At 35.8% G+C, this 15922-nt stretch overlaps 2 protein-coding genes across 7 annotated transcripts; one reads left to right on the forward strand and one right to left on the reverse strand.

Annotated features, from left to right (window-relative positions):
* Nucleotides 1-3583: 3583 nt before the first annotated feature.
* On the forward strand, nucleotides 3584-11510 carry LOC306863703 (ras association domain-containing protein 6-like). 6 transcript variants are annotated; one of them, XM_079407208.1, is made up of 11 exons: nucleotides 3584-3814; nucleotides 4612-4689; nucleotides 5228-5306; nucleotides 5463-5614; nucleotides 7033-7124; nucleotides 7256-7449; nucleotides 9898-9999; nucleotides 10126-10177; nucleotides 10386-10504; nucleotides 10955-11052; nucleotides 11181-11510. In XM_079407208.1, exons 2-11 carry the CDS (start codon nucleotides 4631-4633, stop codon nucleotides 11254-11256), a joined length of 1023 nt encoding a protein of 340 aa, XP_079263334.1. In that variant the 5' UTR covers nucleotides 3584-3814; nucleotides 4612-4630; the 3' UTR covers nucleotides 11257-11510. The 6 variants fall into 6 exon arrangements, with proteins under 6 accessions (XP_079263334.1, XP_079263332.1, XP_079263335.1 ...); XM_079407209.1 differs by having other exon boundaries at nucleotides 3813-3887; nucleotides 11181-11507; XM_079407205.1 differs by lacking the exon at nucleotides 3584-3814 and having other exon boundaries at nucleotides 4458-4689; nucleotides 11181-11507.
* LOC306863704 (cystatin-like) lies at nucleotides 11413-13305 on the reverse strand. Its single transcript, XM_079407210.1, has 4 exons — nucleotides 12958-13305; nucleotides 12388-12539; nucleotides 12198-12299; nucleotides 11413-12083 (listed from the first exon to the last, which is right to left on the reverse strand). Exons 1-4 carry the CDS (start codon nucleotides 13049-13051, stop codon nucleotides 11997-11999), a joined length of 435 nt encoding a protein of 144 aa, XP_079263336.1. The 5' UTR covers nucleotides 13052-13305; the 3' UTR covers nucleotides 11413-11996.
* Between the last annotated feature and the right edge of the window lie 2617 nt (nucleotides 13306-15922).

Consider the following 15922-nt stretch of genomic DNA (forward strand, 5'->3'; position numbering starts at 1 on the left):
TCGTCATTTACTCCCAACATCTGAGCTGCTGAAGAGGCAGTGGATTACCTTTGTTTTTGAAGGGAATGCGCCCCCGATCTGCCTAAATGCATATATGTTTGCGCAAATCATTCGTGATCCAGCTTCACCTCCAGAAGAAGTATAAGGTTATTTTCCTTTCCTAATAATGTGCTAGTTAGCAAGTTCTGCGACTAAAGTAAACAGTCTCATGAGAACGACTCATCACCCACGGAAGAGAGGGGCGGGGTCAGCAGAGCTCATTAGCATTTAAAGGAACATGCACTAAAATGGCTTGCTGTAAACAGAGCTGATTTTGACAGAGTAACAAGGATGTTGTTTTATACTACCATTGAGAAATTTTAACCTAAGTATGTTATAGACTTTTCATTAAGACCCTAAAGAATCATATTAACTTGTGGAAAATGGGCATCCAATTACCCCTTTTACAGTTTTCTATTTTAATATATTTTAGAATTGAATTAATTCCCGTGAAGAAAAGCTGAATTTGCAGCATTATTACTCATTTAATCAGAATCAGAATTAGCTTTATTGCCAAGTATGTTTGCACATACGAGGAATTTAGTGACAGTAGCTCCACAGTGCGACAGAATGACAGCGACAGGACACAGATAATAAAAGAATAATAAAAAAATTAAAATGAATAATAATAATAGTAGTAGTAGCCCTTTATTGTCACTAGTCACAAGTACCAGCGAAATTAGCCATCAACCTGTCCATACATACACAAACATACATACAATACAATATGACAAGGGGGTGGACAGGACAGGAAGACAGGGAATTTGAGGAAGAAATACAGCTTAAACATGAGGAAGGAGGGGAGAAATAAAATAACCCCCAGACTATGCTCCTATGGGAGTACAGTGTGAGAACAGAAAAAACACCCCAGCAACAAAAGCACATAATCAATACACCATAGACACACGGCTTGCAACAGGTGGGGGTTAATCCAGCTCCTACAAACAGCCATCCGGTCCAGCAGCTATTATCAGCGCCGATCGCAGACCCGCCTGTCGGACTGGCGGAACAAAGCAGCGAAGGCGATACATTAATAATAATGTACAAAAATGAATGATAGTGTTAAATGCCGAGCAGAAGTTAACAAACAGGATCCTCACATAAGTCCCTGGTCTGTCCAGGTGTTTCAGTGTGTAATGCAGTCCCATGATGACTGCATCATCCACAGACCTGTTTGAGTTCGTCCGTTTTGTTGGGTAGAGAGTGGAGATTAGCCAGATGGATGCTAGGCAACGGCATTCGAAATCCACGCTGTCTGAGCTTCACGAGCACACCGGTGTCCTAAAGCGTCTAAACAGCGCTGCAGCTCCGCCGACTACTGTGTTCAGCAAAACGTCCAAATAATTGAAAACCGGTTGGAGATTTTGTGGAGTGTTCTGCCGAATGTTCAGCAGTTCTTTCCTGCTGAAACTGATCGTATTAGACAAACAAAAAACAGGAAAAACTAACAAAAACACATTTTATTGGGTATATGCATAATTGCTTAAAGGCGTCATATGATGATGCTAAAAAGAACATTATTTTGTGTATTTGGTGTAATGCAATGTGTTTACGAGGTTTAAGTTTCAAAAAACACATTATTTTCCACATAACGTACAATATTGTTGCTCCTCTCTGCCCCACCTTTCTGAAACGCATCGATTTTTACAAAGCTCATCGTTCTGAGAAGCTAGGTGTGCTCTGATTGGACGAATACCTCAAGCGTGTGGCGGAAATGTTACGCCCCTTACCATATTTGGAAACACACAGCGTCTCTACAACATGGCAGCGGGGCAGTGGCAGCAATACAACAGTGAGAATAAAAGTTACATTTTAAAGAAAGTCTTCTTTCTTTTCGTAAACATTTTTTGCAGTGTTATGCAAATCTTCCAAGATAGTGACGTAGATATGAGGGGGTGTGTTTGAATGAGGTGTTTTAGGAAGGCGTGGACAAGTCTTAACTTTTAGAAAGAATATCTCTTTGGGTTTGAGACTTCAGCTTTTGCAGCTTTACGGATCGTATAAGTGCACAAACAGCTTGTAACACTCCAAGCACTGACTTACTTAATTTCTTTCTTTCAAAAAAAATAAATAAATTCTCACTACCCCCAAACTTTTGAATAGTGCTGTACTGTTGAGGTTCACGAAATGAAGTTTATTGCAAGGGCAAAGTTAGGGAGGCTGAAGACAGCTGAGATTCCTCAGATGTTCTGTCCGTAACCCTAACAGTGTCACCCAGAGTTTTGGCAGACATTGAGATATTACAGCCAGTGATCTGCAATACAACATGAGTGAAGCACACTGTGTTTCAGTACCACATCACAATCTGAGTGCAAGCATACCGATCAGAAGTCCAAATCTATAAAGGCCTGTCCATCTCTCTATCGGGCTGTAAGTCACTAATTAAATAAAACACAAACACTCCAACGTAGTGTCTTCATTTCATGGGTCTTCCTGCAACTTAAGTTATACTGCCATCTGTTGTAGAGTTAGAGAAGAGCCTCAACACCATGAGGCAGGCATTCCCGTAATGGCTCGTTCCTGTTTAGCAAGCCCCGAGATTTCAAAAGGCATCGTGGACTAACACAAACCCACTCTGAGTTGCACAACTGATTTGAGTTAGTACATTTCAGCAGCTGCATGTGTGTGAAGCAAATGTAGTTTCAATGTAGTGTAATGCAGCAGCTTTCTAATTCATTTGCATGCATTCCTTAAGCAAAACCCTGGTGGGTATGTGGAGGAGAAGAGAGATTTCAAAACACGTATATTGCAAACCTCTGTGCAATATGTTGAAATAGTGTAGAGCCGTGGCTGGGTCTTTAACATGCTGGACAAAGGTTAAGGGTCAAAGTGCACTTGTGTTTTGTCATTCTTTCTGAATATTACAGCTTTTGGGAGTTTCTTTGTATTATATTTATTGTATTATATATGACTTAACACAATTTAGCTGCAAACACACACACCTGTGGTTACACTGCAACTTTTACAAATGGACAAATGACAAGATTCAAGATTTCCTACAAAATCTAAAGAAAAGCTTGCATTGAAGTTAGTAATGCAAGATGTCATTGGATTGTTTTATGCAAGATAAGTAAAAGAAAAAATAGCACATACAATATGGCCATATTTAAGTAGTTTTATTCTACATTTAAATAATTATTTAATACTCTCTGCATACCTGCATATCAACACAATGGTGTTTAACATTGATAATAATCAGAAATGTTCCTTGAGCAGTAAATCAGTATATTAGAATGATTTCTGAAGGATCATGTGACGCTGAAGACTGGAGTAATGATGCTGGAAATTCAGTTTTGATCACAGCAATAAATTGCATTTTCATAAATACTTGCATAAATTTTACAGTTATGATAACCCTAGCAGATATGTCGCTCTGTGAGTAATTCTGAAAGATAAATGAATCATTGTGCAAAAGACTTCCAGATGAATAGTCAAATCAATCATAACTTCAAACATTGTTATCAAGATACTGCGTCACTCACAATACAAAACGTCCTTCCTGTTCCGCCGACTCATTTAAACTGAGCGATTCATACCTATGGGTGTGTTCATACATTCACTGCATTCCCACAATGCACTAAGAAGAGGTGAGTGGATTGAGTTACAGCGCAACATTGCCATAATCACCAGAAAAACACCTGACAAGCACTCAAGCTCCTCATTCGGTCCCGGGCTCCTCTTATCTGACCCCACACTGCTGTAGCCGCGGCTCGGGAACAGATATGTGACCCCTTCCTGGTAAAGTCCACTGACATTGGATCTAAGCAGACAGCAGGTGAGTGAACCGCGCTGTGTGGGAGCGAGCGTTTATGTGCTGCTACAGTATTATGTTTAAAGAGTTTGTTGATGTAAGTATGCAAGCTTCTCTCAGTTCCCCCATGCAAAAGTGACTTATGTGTACTATGTGAGTTTTGAAATGACCAGGTGCATGTATTGTGAAATTACTGGTAACTACTGGTAATTAAGGAAGTATGAACGTTCTATGAATGTAAGCAACAGACTTCAAATCTTCTGTAAACTGAATTATTTTAAATGTCATAGTGATTTGATTCAAGAGTTGTTTGTTTGAGTGCATTAGCCCATTAACCCAGCTCTGCTGACAGGCTTATTTACATACAGATGCACATCTTTTGTGAGTCAAAATCCTTTCAAGGCTGTGTTTGCCGCAGAGCAGGATTTGTTTCTGTGGTTTTTAGAAAGCGTGCTCTGACTTGAATAACCAGCACTCCCTCTAATGAACAAATTCACTGAATGTTTCAGGTCTGGGTGAGGGAGTAAAGTGAAAGTACAACTCAAACAATCCTAAACACACAAGACTGGCAGGTTTTTTTTTCAGTGGCCCCAGGCTTTAGTGTTTAAAGGGAAAAGCACAGCATTTTGCAAGGGTCTGTTTGCTAATAACACATTAGCGTGGACATTTCACCTGCCTTCGCTCAAATACCAAAGACTTAATACAGACAAAAACGTGTTTGGACAGAGTTGGAACTCATCTGAATAAATATCCAACGATCTTGACTTAGACGTCTTCATGGTTTTTGAAGTCGGTGCATTAAAAATTGATTTTCTTTGTAGATTGGGTTGGTTTGTTGAAATGAATGCTGGCCAGACATCGTCTGTTGTTCAGATTGGTGCTGAAAAATCTTGCTCCAGGTCAGTATTAATATATATTTTAATGTGTTATAAATATATATAATATAAATTATTACAAATGATATTTCTTGCAGTCAAATGAATATATGCGATATATCACGTGGCAGAAATATTATAAAGTAAAGTATGAAATAACATTAAAAATCTGTTTTAAACCTGGAAAGGAATCTTAAAATTATAGTTTTGAAAAACAAAAACATAAAATTAATGCTGATAAACTGCAATGAAAAAACACATGACATTATATAATATTAATAATAGTAATAACAATAATAGAAGCATTCCACTATGGACTTGTTTGGATCTTATTGGCATTATTATTCAAGTTATTAGTATTATTATTATTATTGCTGTTGTTGTTGTTGTTGTTGTCTTCATCATTTACACAGAAAAGCAGGTTCACTGCAATATGATATTCTTAGCTTTGAAGTGATCAACATATAAATAAAGAAAATATTATATATTTAATGTTCTGATATGTCTGTGTCTTTCCTACTGAATTATTATCATTATGTTTTGTTTTTGTTTTTTTCCAAAGGGCTGAATTTTTCTCTTTACTGAATACCTACAACTGCTTTCTTAAAGACATACCACACCTGCAGCTCACTCTTCAGGAGGTAAAACAGCATTCTTATATTTTCATGGGTGTGTATGCATTCATACATGGTGCTAAGTTTGAGTATATGACAGTAATATTGCCTATATTTGATAAAAATAGCATTTTGCTGCCCTCTGCTGTCAAACACTGAGCCCTGTCATGTCTGCTCTAACAGAAAGCAGGGAAGGTGACATTTGAAGGCAACCTTGTCATTTCCTGGGGAGTGAAGAAACCCATTCGGTTGCAAATACAAGATGAGAAACAAATTTTTCCAAATGAGTCTTCAGTCAAGTCACCAGATCCCATCAGTCCACTCGGAAACAAAAGGTTAGTGTTGATTTGACTGCTGTTGCATGTATTCCAGTAAATGGAAAAGTTGTTTCGGCCTATATAAAGACATCTGTTATGCGATAAATAAAACTTAAGCTCTTAATGACAGCATCTATAATATGAAAGTCATTCAACTTGTTTCTCAGTTTGTAAAAACACTATCACACAATGTGTTTACAGTAATACACTTGCCATATGAGGAAAGAATCCAAGAATTTAAAGAAACCAACTCATTGATGTACTTCCTAAATAAAGTTGGAATGGGACACATTTTCTTTTGTATTCTTTGGTTTAATTTCCCTTTAATTTACATTATAAATGTATTATTTGCATCTCAAATGTAGGTGGATGTAGAGGGAGGGGCATTCTAGAAAGCATTTGATTGGACAGCATGAGTCATGATGAGTCATCAATATTTGTGGGTTTATTTTCCAGGAAGAGAATGTCAATAAATGTTTAAATTTGACTCATTTGACCTCCCAGTTTACTGCACTGAAGGCTTCATCACCTTCATTTTCATTCAATGTAAATCTTTGCACAGGCATCCTAAAACATTCCATATGATAACATCGAACATGGCTGAATGTACATCTACACCATCTACATCGCACAGATGTCTGTTAAGAAAAGCTTAATGTTGATGAATGTAGTTACTGAGAGTGTGGTTTTGGACGATCCACATTTTGGTTTTCACCATCTTGATCACTTTCTACTGATAAACCGATGAACCTAGAATTTAAAAGAAAATAGTGTTCTATGTTATTATGTGACCCTGGAGCACAAAACCAGTCTTAAGTCGCTGGGGTATATTTATAGCAATAGCCAAAAAATACATTGCATGGGTCAAAATGATAAAGATATTTGGTAAATGTCCTACTCTAAATAACTTAATTTTTGATTAGTAATATGCATTCCTAAGAACTTCATTTGGACAACTTTAAAGGCGATTTTCTCAGTATTTAGATTTATTGCACCCTCAAATTCCAGATTTTCAAATAGTTGTATCTCAGCCAAATATTGTCCTATCATAACATCAATGGAAAGATTATTTATTCAGCTTTCAGATGATGTATAAGTCTCAATTTCATAAAATTGACCCTTATGATTGGTCTTGTGCTCCAGGGTCACATATAAGTAAAACAACTTATGTTCTGAGACGGTGGCCTTTTAAGGCAAAAATGATTTTGCACCTTGATAATAAATGCTGTCTACATCGAAAGAGGTGATTACACAATCTAATCGCAAAGCACATCATTTATGGATCATGTTTATTTGAACATCTAAGGCTGAATAAAAATTGTAAATCAAGATTATAACAGGATGTCTGTAAACACTGAAACATTCTATCTTAGATAGAACAGGATAAAATGACCAATATTTGTTAAAGTTTCTGTTCTGATAAAATGTTCCACTAGGGGAATGACTCGATGGGGAGAATTTGATGATCTTCATCATATTGATGAACTGGAAGAAGCTGGATCCACAAAACCTGAAAGTCCTCCTAAAGGTACTGTGGAATTAGTACGATAGCAACATATGTAATCAGATCTAAGGACATACATTAAAAAGCAGTATTACTTGAAATGATGTAGTCTGATTACCTTGCACCTTTAACACTTTTCTACATCTCTCTTTAAGACTACATTGAATATGAGAGCAAAACGTTAAGACCTTCCCGAACTGTGCCGATCAGTGGAGAAAGTTCATATCTGATCCGCACCATGAGTGATGCCTCGCTGGTGACAATGAGGGTGAAGAGTAAGAAGATGGTAGAAAGTCAGAGGAACAGAAGCCATCGCTTCTCCATCAACGGACACTTCTACAACTACAAGGTCTGTAGTTCAACTCCCATGAGCCACATGCCAAGCTTAAAGCCAGATTTTTATTATGAGGCCGGGACAGACAAAGTGAAATACAAGTAGAAAATATAGGTAATAACCTCTGAAAAATCTATAAACAGAGAATTTTATTTATGAATTTGTACTTTATAGTATTGAAATCACAATGGTGTTGGACGCTGCCCTGCTGTAAAAAAAAAATAAAAAATAAAAAATAAATAAAACATAGACACCATCACTGAAATTCTTTACACTACAAATACAATTACAAACATTACAAACCATCAACTATTAACCCATTTGTGCCCAAATGTTTCTGAATGGTTTTATGCATATAGTCGTGTTAATAGTATCCTATGTGAACATGTTCTGCATTTATTGTCCACAGGTTATTGTTTTTATTTCTTGAAAATCGTATTTGAATGTGCTGCAGCTATAGTTGTCGGTGGGCAAATATGTTGTATGTACCCCTTCAATGTCATATTTGAGTAGGAGGAGAACATTTGCCATCTAACTCAAAATAACTGCTTTCAACAGATCAATCTTTATTCATGAACAAATTTATTATGTATAAAAGTTGAAGAACATTCGATGCAAACCAAAAAAGCTGCATCTAGCTTATAATCTCTTGAATATATAAATACACAACAAACAACAAATCCATGTGTCTTAAAGTGGTGGAACATAGCGAAGAACAAAGTGCAGCCATTAAGTTGCCCCAAAAGGCCATTGTGTATCAAAAAGTTAAATGAAAATATATAAATAAAAATAAATAAATATGTACAGTGCCCTCCAATAATATTGGCACCCTTGGTAAATATAAGCAAAGGTGGCTGTGAAAATAAACCTGCATTGTTTATCCTTTTGATCTTTCATTCAAAAAATTCACAAAATTCGAACCTATCACTGAAGTCAAACCACTTTCCCGTGTTTTCCCCAAGATAACAGGTCTGAGTTTTCTCCTGTAATAAAGTTTGGAGAACACCTGATAAGAGATCAGAGAACATTCCTTCATACAGACTCTCTCCAGATCCTTGTTGGTGCTTCTTCTCTTCAGTTTACCCCACTCATTTTTTATAGGGTTCAGGTCAGAATGCTTGGACGGCCATGGCAGAAGCTTCATTTTGTGCTCAGTGACACATTTTTGTGTTGATGTTTGTTTTGGATTATTGTCCTGATGGAAGATCCAACCACAACCCATTATACGATTTCTTGAGTAAAATATCTCTGAAGTATATTCCCATTCATATTTAAATGTTTTAGCACACCCGGGTGACTAGGAGCATGACAATGTCCAGCCATGACTTCCTGTTCCACAGGATTATAAATGCCAAAAAAAATCTAAACCTGACTGACCTCATATTTCTAGGGGTGCCAATAATTGTGGCCAACATGCATTGGAGAAAAAACATTTAGCATGAGATTTTCTCCCCACTTTCAATTGTTTTACTTCAACTGTCTTTGTGAATTTTTTGAATGAAAGATCAAAAGCATAAACGATGCAAATTTATTTTCATAGCCGCTTTTGCTCATATTTACCAAGGGTGCCAATATTAGTGGAGGGCACTGTACATTTTCTGAAGAAAATGTGATTGGTGCTTGCCTTGGGAAAACTCGGCACTAGGCACTAATAGTAACTCTAATAGTACATATAGTATGTACTTACAAGTAATACCTTTTTCCCCCCTTGAAATCCTTTATTTGGTTGTTAGCTTGCATGTCATTGAGACATCAAACATGGATAACTTCTAGAAAAATACTTAGAAAAGGAAAATTACAACTTTCAACTGCGGCAGCTATAGTTGCCAATGTTAAAACCATTAAAAATGGTTTCTTGTAGTGTGTTTTGGGACATATTCCATTAGGATTTATAGTGGTTTTAACAAGCCACCAATAAAAAGTGACAAATAAGATAAATACATGTTAAATACTGATGCAAATACCAGTAATTTGCCGAGAATAAACGTTAGTAAATCGCGATGCGTGATTCATTTGAATAGCCTACTCTCCTCCCATACATTTTGCGTCTGAAAGGCAAACTCCGGCAAATGCATATCCAATAATGTCAGGAGCAAAAATAACTGTGTCCAAGCCTTTTTCAGGGCTAATTCTTCACTGCGTGTCTTTAGTAAATCCTGACTGTAATTATAGCCTGCATATAACCGCCAAAAGATGGTTTGTGCTGACACAAGCTGTTAGTAAACTATTAGAACTTAGTGTTATGTAAGAAAGAACAAACTCTTTAAAGTTCACCCATCAATCATCATTAATTCACCCTCATGCTCAAACTTACTTTTTTGGAATACGAAAGGGGAAATTCTGAACACTTTGCTGGTCATTTTTTCCATGCAATGAATACAGCTATGTGAATGGGGAATGAAGTTATTGTATTAGTTTTATGAGTCTTTTTTTATAGTTTACCGAGTCATTTTGTTTTTGCAGACATCTGTTTTCACACCATCATTTGGTGCAACCACAAATGTGCACATTAACAGTAAGATGACAACACAAGAGGTCATTACACAGCTGCTTCAAAAATTTAAAGTAGGTGTTATTACTTACAATTCAATATATAAGCCCCTTAAGGATTGTATGTGTCTGTTGGCTTCACTCATTATTTCCACCCTCAATGTCAATGGAAAGAATTCACTGTTGACTTTTTCAATGCAGATAGAAAACACTCCAAATGAATTTGCCCTGTACTGCATTCATCAAAGTGGAGGTATGTAGAATTGCTCATTCAGTTTTATGCATTTTCACCCTCAATTAATTGAAGCTTAATTCAGTTCTGATTGTAAAAATAGTTTAATTTTCAAGTCCTATTTTGTGTGTGTTCCATCATTTAGTAACTTTTTCCATCCTAGAGCTTAAACTTTGCTGAAGCTTAATTCCAGAGTCACATTTCTGATCATTGTATCCATTGTTCATAGAAAAGCGAAGGTTGAGCAGTTCTGACCTGCCACTGTGGGAACGTCTTCTACAGGGACCGTCAAACAGCATCATGAAAATGTTCCTCATGGATGCAAACGAACAGGAAATTAGCCTTGATGTAAGTCTAGCTCTTCAGATATTACAGAAATGTGTTTCCTACTCAAATACATTCTTGCGTTCTTCAAGTGAACGACGCATTATTGTGCCATCCCAAAGAGGCACAAAATTACTTTCACAGACTTTTTCATTAACTGTTCCCATCTGGTGGAATGACCCGCCCAACTCAATCCGAGTAGCTGAATCCTTAGCCATCTTCAAGAAACGGCTAAAAACACATCTTTATTTGACCCTCTAACTCTAGCACTCTCTATTCTAATTATTTTATCTATCTATCTGTCTAATTTTTATCAAAGACTTGTTATAGCACTTGCACATAGCACATGTTGATGTTGATACTCTTTTGTTGGGTTTGATTGCTTCATTTGTAAATCGCTTTGGATTAAAGCGCCTTCTAAATGTTAATGTAAATAAAACTAAATTCATGTCTCATTTCCATTGATTTTAATAGGTAGCTCAGTACCTCAATTTAGAGATGCACATTTTGAAGGTAATTCTGCAGAAGCTGGAGGAGCAAGAGAACCAAGAAGTACAAAGAATAATCGCAAAGTAAGTCTAGAGTACTTTATGAAAAACAAACCATGTTTTTTGGTAATTACCGCATTTGTTTTATCATATTCACATAGATGAACAATCGTGTTAGTTGAAAGGCTTTCATGGTTTTTTTCCATCTATAGATATCAAAAGGAACGGAGTTTCTTGTCGCAGTGCTTGAAAACAAAGATACCGTTGAAAACAGAGACAACTGTATAAATGATGGCAACAGGAAACTCTCGTGGTTGTGACATTAACCACATAAAAGCGAAATGGAAAATAAAGTGAAAAGTGAGCCTTCAGGACTACAAGCCAGGAATCAGGAGTGTGAGATGTTCAAAAGTGACTTTTGGTGCATAGCTTTACTGTTAAGTTTGTGGTTATAATGTGTATAATGTAAAATAGTTTTCACATAAATGTAATTACAATATTTATCATGTGAGAAACCAAATAAAATACTGATATTTGTGAATTAACTGTTGCTCTATTCATTATATAGGCCTATATGTATATACACACACACACAGATACACACTGTTCTTTGCTCTCGAGATTTTATTTTTTAGAAATGTTATTTAAAAAAGTTTCAGTTTCAAAAACATATGACTTCATAAGTTCCAAAACCTCTGTCAACGAGAGATTCTAAACTAATTTCTTCTTGGAAAACAAATTATAATATAAAATATCAATTGGTTATTACATCCTTTGCTTTTGAATAATCTTATGAATAAATAATAATCTTTACTATAAAATGATCATCTTCAAATAAAAAAAAAGTGTTTTGGGTATTTAACAATATATAAAATTCCTTTCAAAGAGAGATTTTCTTCTATTAACATTTGACCTTTTTTTCAATTTTAAATAAGCTATATCATCAGGAAAAAGAAAATGTCAAGATAAAGAATTTGCGATCGGCTATTCAAAAGTACAAAACTGTAGAGACTTGAGTCCATGTGGAATTAAGCAGATCTTTTGCAGGACGTCTTCTGCACCTCATGGTTATCATTCATTGGGTCGCGGACCACCTCAAACTTACATGTCAGTTGCTAAAAAAAAGACAGTAAAAATATGAAAAGTAATGGTAGTATGTGTTTTGTAATTTTGGCTACAATCATATCAAGTGTAAAAAAAAACAAGATGAAAAAAAGAAAGAAATCTACCTTTTTTGCCATGCCACAAGCCTGAATATCTGTATCTTCTGATTTGCGGCATTTTGTCTTTCCAAGTGTGGCTTCTATTTTGTAGTTTATCTTATTCGTCACCTGGACACAAAGGATGGCTGTGATTTAATGTGGATTAACACACATTTACACATATCAGAAAACATGTCTGAAGACATGAAACCTGTACCTGAGTGCTGGCCGATGTGACATTGATGAGTTTGAAGAATTTCTTTGCTTTGGACTGTGTGTTGAACAGCTTTACAGCTTCTTTAGCAGCCTCTTGCACATCTTTGCTCTCAGGATTGGCGAGAGTCCAGCCGCCGAGCAGCTCCACATTTCCTGTGAGACATGGACTGAGAATATCAATGACAGCACTGGGTCTTCTTATATTTGAAGATTTTGTGCTCATGAAAGCCATGGACTGAATGTTCTACATTTATCCAACAAAGAAGAATTACTCATCTTTGCCAGATGTTGCCATGCATACTTTTCCTTTTTTTTGAAGGAACCACACTATTCTGTGAAGCACCATGTACTTTGATTAGTAGTTGGTGCAAAACATGAACATATTCAATGTAATCTTTCAATAATGAAGAAGTAGCTATAGCTATATTATACTTGTTATAACAGTTTAAAAGAGCTTCTTTAAAATAGTATAATGCACACACATATAGGCTACACAAAGAGAGAGAGGAAACACATTCAACACATTTGACATTTTGTAAACAATACAATATAACACGAACAAAGAGCTTACTTGCTACAATTATTGCTTCCTCCAAAGGCTGGTCAGCACTGCTGAAGTGAAACACGGAGAGAAAAGACACGAAGAGCAGAAAGCAGATGTCCATGGCTGTCGGTGTGAGCTCTCTGAGAGAATGAAGCAGTGAATGTGGAGACGGCTTTAGAAATCTGCCATGTAGTCATGGAATGCCTGACGCCCTTCCTGCCAGAGACGCCCACTCACGTAATGATGAATCCACACAGACGGTGAGTCAAGGGAAAACTGTGTGGTGTCCTAGGAAAAGAAAACGAGGAAATAAAGGGTAATCTGCTTACACCGTAAACCGGCCGGCTGTCAACACACAGACAGCTTTTGGTGTGTGGTTTAACTTCCTGTCTCTTACAGGTGAAGATTACAAAGAGTTTAACTACACTTGAAAACGAACGTAACTGCTTATTTATTGCTACTATATATCTGATCAACACGGCTTTTTTGGACAACATTCTCTGATGTGCCATCGTTTATTATTATTACTATTAATGATTAATACATATTACCCGTTCTCATGAAAATAAGTGTAAAGAGTACGCCAAATACAAACAGAAACTCGTGCTATTGATAAGCAGAAACTGACTTTGACGTGCATATAATACGCAGTTTGCGCGTGCATATGATACGCTTCTAGCTCACACCACTAATCCTATCCATTGCTTGTCATATGCACGCCAAAATGCATATTATTTGAATATCATAAATACATTTTATTTGATTTAATTAATTGTTGAATAATGTAAAACATTACATTAGGCTATATATCAATATTCCTTTAAAAAATGTATTATTATTACACATCGATTGTTGGACATTATGGGTGATACTTTTTTATATCAGTATTACATATATTGTAGGTTATTTATTAGGTTATTATTGTAAATTTAATCTCAACTAAACTTTAAAATTGATTTCTGAATGAGAAGCATTTGCATATATAGTGTCAAGTATAGTGTCCTCTGTTTTCTTAAAAAAAAAATTAAAAATAAAATGTAATTTGTTGCTTATACTCCAAACACTATAATGATTATTTAAACACTATTCAAATTCTAAGCCCCAAAAACATGTTTTGCTGGTCCCAGGAAGATAATCAGTCATTTGTCCTGAACAGTGACGTCAAAATACCTCTCACCAAGGCCACGTTTAAAAACAATGTAGAACATGTGCTACAGAAATCACACCCTTGCTGTAAAACAAAAGCCCAGACAAAACAATCAGCCCATAGTCACACAAAGGCCGTGCTGACAGATGAGATCAGCAGTGCTCTATAAAATACTAGGCCATTCATAATTTCCCCTTGTTTACTTTTAACTATATTGCACTTTTCTTGTGGCAGTGTGACAGGTCAGTTATCTCATCTGGCCTTAGATCATGTCTGTATGTGATTACATTTCGGACCAGTGTTGGCATAGCCTTAATTACAGTGTTAATTGTATTAATTATGATATTATATTCACTGTTTGTATCACTTGATTTGTATATAATGATTTACACCCATTTAAAAACTAAATATTACGAAACAACAATGGTTACAAATCGGTGCTTATCAGGCCCAAGGATTTTTACCAGTTTAAATTACTTAACATCCTCTAAGATCACTTAGTCTCTTTTAAGGACTGTAATAACCTCAGTTCACCCTGTCATATTGGTCTACTGTGAAAAAGTGACAATCAAATACTGTATTTATCTAAATGTATGTATAATAGGTAAATATATTTATAATGTTGCATAACTTGTTCTTTCTGGTTCTGATCATAACTAAAATGTTAAGTAATGAACAACATTTAGTTTGTTGTATCCTGATATGCATTTATTGTTTTAGGCAAATCAATATATTTTACAGTATCGCAAAAAAAAAGAAGACCACAACAGAATATATAAATTTGATTTCAATGTGATTTTTTTAAAACAAATATTTCTCCAGTAGATGGCAGCATCTTTGTTTTTATTTCCCATGTGTTAGCAAGGACATAATGTGTGTATATTGACATAGACACATAAAGTATAAGATTATTACACCATGGTTAAATCAACCATTTAAAGGACCAGTTTATTATACACAATTATTGGTTTAAACATTACAAAGTATTTGTGTTTATAAAATTGTATCTATTTGTTTATTTATTTTATTTTTAAAAATCCAAATCCAAATAATTTTTCCTAATAAAAAATAATAATTATAATTTCCATAATAGCAGGCAAAAAAAGACCATCATTTCCATGATCGCCATAATGATCTGGCAACAACACAGTAACATTACACTAAAGACTTCACCCCCTGATGTTATATAGGCTAAATCCAGCTAAGTGATGCTTAAGAGGGTCTAAATGTGGATCAGTAGGCTGTTGGTCCACTACAAATACTTAAACAGTTTTCTCTTTTCTTGAGGTCTTTATGGCCAACCGTTACTATGAATTATTAATCAGTCATTGTCTAGTCTCCATTTGAAAGATATAGACCTCTCTGCTCCCTGATCATCTTCATCGTCCTTCTACAAGAGTGATATCCATTCTTCCAACCATGTGATTCCTTTTACCACCGGCTGTTGTCATTCATCACTATTCAGTCAAGTCAAAGAGTAGTATGCGATTCATACTTTATGTTGCATTAATGTTTTTATTGAATTTCAATGGATGGGAGAGTATTAAAAATATCTTCAAAGATTAAATATATTCTTATGGGTTTGGACTTTAGTGGTGATAATGGAGGAATTTGCATTTTTGAGTGAACTATCCCATAAGTCTACTCACCTGTTACTTAACCGATTATCAATAAAGCTCCTACATGGGTTCACCGACCATCTGCGTGTGTGTTGCCTAAAACTAAACCCCATATGGGTCCAGCAGGGGCACATCATCCACTCCACCCAGGCACTATGGAAACACTGGTCAATCAGCTTTACCAGGCTCTCATCATCATTAATTTCAACTTCGGCTTCGCAAAGAA

Source organism: Barbus barbus (assembly GCF_936440315.1).
Source record: "Barbus barbus genome assembly, chromosome: 45".
NCBI classification, from domain to species: Eukaryota; Metazoa; Chordata; class Actinopteri; order Cypriniformes; family Cyprinidae; genus Barbus; species Barbus barbus.